General features: G+C 36.4%; 1 protein-coding gene across 1 annotated transcript; it reads left to right on the forward strand.

Annotated features, from left to right (window-relative positions):
* Nucleotides 1–3269: 3269 nt before the first annotated feature.
* Nucleotides 3270–4214, forward strand: Olfr1445 (olfactory receptor 1445). The gene has a single exon (NM_146699.1). It carries the CDS (start codon nt 3270–3272, stop codon nt 4212–4214), a length of 945 nt encoding a protein of 314 aa, NP_666910.1.
* Nucleotides 4215–7427: the final 3213 nt, after the last annotated feature.

Here is a 7427-nt window from a genome sequence, read left to right on the forward strand (position 1 = left end):
AAGTTTAAAGTAATATTTCTTCGTGTCAGAGATCCAAGAAAGAAGTTGTTTTTAGGCTTTGCTTGTGTTTTCTTTAGCCTTCACATGTGATTCAATGTGAGTACATCTCAGTGTCCATATCTCTGAATTGCAACTAATTATTTACTTTACTTCTAAGTTCTGATGATAAAGTAGGAGTTTCTAAACTGGTGATAGGAACACAGCAAATATTAAATAAATGACATACAGATAGTCATGATCAATTCAACTTTTGTGTATATAAATAATAAATTAAGATCAAATTAATCATTTGCATTAACAAGGTAGTCGAATTCTACCAGCATAATGTTGGAAGATGAAGGACATGGGGAGACTTCAAGAAACCATTGTACTTTGTGTTATTCTTTGAAGAATGTATTAGTATGAGAAGAAATAACATTTTGTACAGATGCTTTGTTAATTTTAAAAAGTGTTTTTTTTTTCCTGAAATAAGTTACACAATGCTTCAATCCATTAGACAGTTTCCAAACCATACATGGTAAAACATATTCTGAATTCAGAGTCCCTGGGATTGGTGTAAATTCAAGGCTAGTCAAAAAAGCAAAAACAAATGAAACAAACCCAAAGGAAAACTTTCGCTCTTGTAACCAATAATAACAAGGGACCAGTGTAGCTCCAAAGAAACTTTGTAATTCTTGCTATCTTCTTTTTTTCTGTTTTGTTTTTGTTTATATTCCTAATTAAAAAACAATTAAAATATAATTATATCATTTCCCCCTTCCCTTTTCTTTTTCTGGTCCCTCCCATTTATAAAAAAACACCTTTCTTTCTCTCTATTTTTTGTTATTATTACACACACACACACACACACACACACACACACACACACACACAAACACACCTCTAAATATATAAATTTAACTTGCTCAGTCCATTAAGTATTACTTGTATGTATGTAATTTCAGGGTTGACCCCTTTGTATTGAATTACCAACTAGGGGACTCACTTATTCTTTATTTTACTGTATTTTTTGTCTATCAATAGAGACATGTGAGACTTACCCTTTTATGTTAGTATGTCTGTTGCTGTTATGCTTCTTATTAAGCACATTATTGAGGTGTCTTGGATGAAGTTTTTCTGTCCCTTTTGGAAGACAAAATCTCACAGCAGATTTCCTGGTCCTCTGTCTTTTACAACCTTTCTACTTCCCCCTTCCATGTTGTTCCCTGAGCTGTAGATGCAGGAGTTGTATGGTAAGTGTAACCACAGGGTCTGGGAACTTCATGATCAGTTATCTACATTTTAAACAGTTGTGGTGTTCTGTAATGACCTTCTTCTGTTTCAAAGAGAAGTTTCTTTGGTCAGGGGTGAGACCACATTTATCTGTGGGTAGAAGGATACAGATAGGAATTGTCAGTTCATTTAGTAAAGTGACAGTAACAGATACCCTTTTGAGACTCATGTTCTTCATGTCTCTAGGTAACTTTTTTTTCAAAATTTTTATTAGATATTTTCTTTATTTACATTTCAAATGCTATTTTCAAAGTTCCCTATAACCTCCCCACACCCTGCTCCCATACCCACCCACTCCCACTTCTTGGCCCTGGCATTCCCCTCTACTGGAGCATATAAAATTTGCAAGACCAAGGGGCCTCTCTTCCCAATGATGGCTGACTAGGCCATCTTCTGCTACCTATGCAGCTAGAGACACGAGCTCTGGGGGTACTGGTTAGCACATATTGTTGTTCCATCTATAGGGTTGCAGACCCCTTCAGCTCTTTGGGTACTTTCTCTGGCTCCTCCATTTAGCCAGGTTTTCAGTTTTAGACATTATTTTCTTACTGTTGAGTGGGCCATAAGTCCAATTAGAGAGCTGTTGATTACATGCTTGGTATTTTATTTTTGTTGTTGTTACATAGTCTATGGTTCCTTGGAGAGGGCTTTTCTGCCTAAGTAGAGTAATTTTATTTAATCTATGTATGTATATGTATACACACAGATTATATGTATTATAGGTAATATTAAGTAAATAAATAATAATGTGATTCCTTATAGCTTTTACAGTTTTATTTTGCTGGTCTAACATGCTCCTCCTGAGTTAAAGTCCATCCATATAGACTAAAGTAAGTTATTTTTCTTTCACTTTGATATTTGTTTAGAAACTGATTTTATATGTAATAGAAATGTAGGTGAAATTTTTGAGCTAATTCCTAATTTTTAAAAAAAATTGAAAAATATTCATCTGCATTATTTATTTAAGTGAGTAGCATTTAAGGAACAAAGGGTGTCTTGATCACTTTGTTGTGAATAAATTTCCTCCAAATTGAAAACATCAGTGTGTAAAATTTAAAACCTTTATTTATGTAATAAAAGTTAAGTGTCATTTTTTATAGATGCCTTTATTCCTTGTATGGGATTTCACCCCCCTTTTTTTGATAAACTGTATGTCAAATGGATTACATAATACCATGAGATTATTCTTGTCAAATGATGTTGTATTTAAGCATCTCAAGTTATCAAATGACAGACTTGACATAATGGGAATAATGAAAAAAATTACAACAGAAATTAATTTGTTTCACCAAATTTTTACATAGTGTTATGGCCTGATTGTTTTTGTCACCAAATGTTTATGTTGAATTTGTCACTTCCAAAGTGATAGCCATGATGTGGAGTCTTAGATACATCCAGTACATGAGGAAAGAGCTCTTGTGAATGAGAGTAATGTTTATGGAAAGAAAAGCTGGAGAGATGGTTGCCTCTTTTACCTTGTGAAGAGACAAAAAGACTATGTCATCAGTAGACAATAGATTGCTATTGTCTTGATCTTAAGTTTTCTAACTGTCAGGATAGTACTTGATAAATTTGTGTTACTTATATTTTGTCAAATTTATGACATTTTGTTACAAAATTCAGAACAAATAAAGACATTAGGCAATTATGATATAAAATAAGGGATACCTTTGTTATAGAAAGTTAGAAGGAATTTTGAAATTTTCCGGTGAGTAACTTATCTAAGAATTTCATGTTGACTTTGTTTTAGGCCTAAATTCAGCCATAGGTAAAGTTACTAGATTGAGATACATCATCTCTTCTAAGCGTAGTATGATCTATTTCTAATTTAAGCTTGAATTTTGCTGCCTCAGTCTGCTTGGATCAGAATGCTGGGAAGGAGCATTGGCATCCTGAAGGAAAGCATGGGGAAGACAGACAGACAGGACCAGCAGCACTCTCTCCATTTTCATTCTCATCTTCTTTCTCTTTGCTACAGGGCAGCCACATAATCCCCAATGGAGAATAGTACAGAGGTGACTGAGTTCATTCTCACAGGGTTAACAGATAACCCAGAGCTCCAGATACCACTCTTCATTGTCTTCCTTCTCATCTATCTCAGCACTGTGCTTGGGAACCTGGGAATGGTAGGGTTGATCCTGCTGGACTCACATCTCCACACTCCCATGTACCTTTTCCTCAGTCATCTATCTCTGGTGGACTTTGGTTATTCTTCAGCTGTCACTCCCAAAGTAATGCCAGGTCTCCTTTCAATAGACAAAACCATAACACACAATGCTTGTGGCACCCAATTCTTCTTCTTTGTAAGCTTTATAACTACAGAAAGCTTCCTCTTGGCTGCCATGGCTTATGACCGCTATGCAGCAGTATGTAAGCCACTGCAGTACACCACCACCATGACTACAAACACTTGTGCTTGTCTGACCATAGGTTCCTATGTCTGTGGCGTCCTGAATTCCTCTATCCACACTGGGAACATTTTCAGGCTTTCTTTCTGCAAGTTCAATGTGATAGACCACTTTTTCTGTGATGCACCACCTCTCCTGGCCCTATCATGTTCAGACACTTCTGTCAGTGAGATGGTGATTTTATTTGTGGTGGGTTTCAATGATATCTTCTCTATTGTGGTCATCCCGATATCCTATCTGTTTATATTCATCACTATTCTGAGGATGCGTTCATCTGAAGGACGCCAGAAGGCCTTTTCCACATGTGCTTCCCACCTCACAGTAGTCTTCATCTTTTATGGATCAGGCATCTTCATGTACTTGCAGCCTAGTTCCAGTCACACCATGGGCACTGACAAGATGGCATCTGTGTTCTATACCATGATCATCCCCATGCTGAACCCTTTGGTCTACAGCCTGAGAAACAAAGAGGTCAAGAGTGCATTCAAAAAGGCTGTGGAGAAAGCCAAAATTTCTCTAGCATTCACATTTTAATTATATAGAACCTGCACAAAGGCAGTTTTATCTACCTCAAATTAATCTTTCCTCAGTTCAACAAGTGCATTTTCTTAGGGACAGTCTCTATTAAATGTTTTTAAACTCATGTAAGATTCTACTATTTCATCTTATTTAAATCTGGTAGTATTGGGATTGAATCTAGTGCCTGGCACCTGGTAAGCACGTTTCTTTCCACTGAACTAGATTTGATGTCCACATTTGGACATTTTAATATCATTTTCTATGCCCTGGATATTCTGTCTTTCCTGCTATCTTCATTAGGGTTTCATTGCTGTGAAAAAAAACACCATGACCACAATAACTCTTATGAAGTATCTTAATGCCTGCTATTTCTCTTTGGTATCTCCAGGTCTGTTTTCCTATAATTGGGAAATTAGATATTTTGCCTCTCCTCAATACTCCTTTGTTCCACACATGTTAGCTTTGTTTTTGTCCATTCTAAGAATATATTTTCTAAAATATATATTCTCAAGGTCTGTAATGAACGGTCAATGACTTAAAAATGTTTAGGTGGCCTGAGAAACTTCCAGCGGAATGTTAACATGACTGATAACAGCTGTGAGCTGACAGAATCCTGTATAATTTTGATAAGGGTATTAACATGCCAACCCCCTACTTCTATCTACCACTTTAGGACTGCAGAGGAACAGACCTACACATAAAATCTTTCTCAAACGTTTCCCATTTTGTTAAAAAAAAATCACCAAGCACATAGCACCATGTGCCCACAATTTCCATCATACCCTGGGGTAGGGGTAGATGACATAGATGACTGGTGTCCTTCAGTTGTTCTGATTAAAGAACAATTTTTATGTTAACAACAAAAGAGTTTGGCTAGACTATTATTTGTACCAACTGATATTTATACCTTTGAATGTTGCAATGTTAAATAGCTGTAGCTGTGTGTATGTGCTCTATGTACAGAGTTTTCCCTCACTTAGTTAATTGTGTTTAGTAAAAGGAAACCTTAAACTCTAAATAGGGGTCTTATAGGGACCCATTGGATGAATAGTGGCATTTTTTGGGGAAAATTTATTGATTTTCCCGAAGGTTCTTTAACACTTTATTATTGCAGTGGTTGTTAAGTTAATCTTTTCTTGAGATAATAATGGTGTCTACTCTGGTACCTTTCAAAGCACCTACAGATGTAGGTTATAAAGGTTTAGCCATATACAACAAGAGGATAGTTGAGTCTGACCATGTTAGAATCAACTCCCCATAAATATACCAATATCAATAGATTTCATGCAAAAGACTTTATGAACACTAAAAAAAAACATGAAGAAATACTATGATTGCTTCTCAAATAACAATGACATACAAGACACTGGTCAGGAAAGAAAATAATTGAGGTCAAATATATATATATATATATATATATATATATATATATATATGTAAAACCCCAAAAATTCTACCAAAGAACTTCATCACATGATAAACAACTTCAGCAAAGTAGCCAGATATAAAAATAAGTCAAATAAATCAGTATCCTTCCTTTATACAAATGATAAGCAGGCTGAGAAAGAAATTAGGGAAAGAACCCCCTTCACAATAGCCACAAATAACATAAAATAGAGTAACTCTAACCAAACAAGTGAAAGACCTGTATGACAATAACTTCAAGTCTCTCAAGAAAGAAGTCGAAGAAGATCTCAGAAAATGGAAAGATCTGCCATGCCTCTATCATGTCTTAAGTGCCTGAGATCTCTCTTCCATCTCTTGTATTGTGTGCTGAGGATTGCATCTAAGGTTCCTATTTGAGTTCATAAAGTTTTCATTTCCAGATTTCTTTCAGTTTGTGTTTTCTTTATTGATTCTATTTCTACTTTCAGGTCTTGAACATTTTATTTATTTCCTCCCACTATTTTTGTGTGTTTTCAAAGATTTCTTTAAATGATTTATTTATTTCCTCTTTAAGGACCTCTACCATAGTCATAAAGCTATTTTAAGGTCCTTATCTTGTGCTTCAGCTACATTGCACTTCTCAGGGCCCACTATAGTAGGATTGCTGGACTCTAGTGAAGACATATTTTCTTGGCTGACATTCATTGTGTTTTTTGTTGGCATCTAGGCATCTGAGTTTGAGAAGATTGTAATTTTAGGTGCTGATATCTGATCTTGTCTTTGTTGGGTGTGTGTTTTGTTCCTTGGTTTCTGTTGCCCTCAGTGGTTCCTAGAAGGGATTTCTACATGGTAGGGCTCTTCTGGGTGCCTGGTAGGTCTTCTTCCAGGATCTTTCCAAGTATAGTCACAATAGTTTCTGAATAAAATGTGTTACTAGGTACTGGTTTCTGACACTTAACTATGGGAAATAGGCTAGGTTGGAGGACTTAGGGGGTCCACTGGAGTGAGGAAAGAAGGGTCTTCTGCCAGGATCCACTTAGTCTACTGGGAATGGAAGCAGAGAGTGAGGAGAGACCACAACAGATAGTTGCTACAGAACTAGGCATGAGACTGGGGGAATATAATTTGCAGGGAAGGAGGAAAAGTGAAAATATGTAGCTTGCCTACCTGCTTTGCTGCTAGGCTTGACTAGTGGATTTTAATTTCTGATGAAGTTTGAGAGTAAAATGACAGAATAAGGGTGGAGGAAATCTGTAGGAGAAGAGCTGTGTAATCTGCTAGAGATGGAGGCAAAAGGACACAGCAGGTGGTATGCTTCAAATTTCTAGGTGACACAGGGAGTTTGGATTTGCAGAAGAGAAGGGACAGATGAAGATCTGCAATTATGCTTCCTACTTTCTTGGCCAACAAGGATAGTGAGTACACGCACACACACACACACACACACACACACACACACACACACACAGACAGACAGACACACACACACACACAAACTACTATTTACAGCAAAACTTTAAATCATAATAGATTGAGAAAATAAGACATTCTATGATAGAACCAACTTTAATCAACAAATCCAGCTCTATATAAGGCATTAGAAGGAAAACTGTAACCCAAAGAGTTTAATCTCATTCCCCTAAACTAAAGAAATAACCCCAGATTGACAAATGAAAAGAGGACACATCACCAAAACAATGCTTCTTTAAAAAAATTATTAGATATTTTCTTCATTTACATTTCAAATGCTATCCCAAAAGTCCCCATAAGCTCCCCGTGCCCTGCTACCCTACCCACCCACTCCCACTTCTTGGCCCTGGTGTTCCCCTGTACTGGGGCATA

Source organism: Mus musculus, chromosome 19 (assembly GCF_000001635.26).
Source record: "Mus musculus strain C57BL/6J chromosome 19, GRCm38.p6 C57BL/6J".
NCBI classification, from domain to species: domain Eukaryota; kingdom Metazoa; phylum Chordata; class Mammalia; order Rodentia; family Muridae; genus Mus; species Mus musculus.

Bases quoted from the DNA above. Each gene is read 5' to 3' on its own strand.
- Olfr1445 (NM_146699.1), top strand. From the start codon at position 3,270: ATGGAGAATAGTACAGAGGTGACTGAGTTCATTCTCACAGGGTTAACA.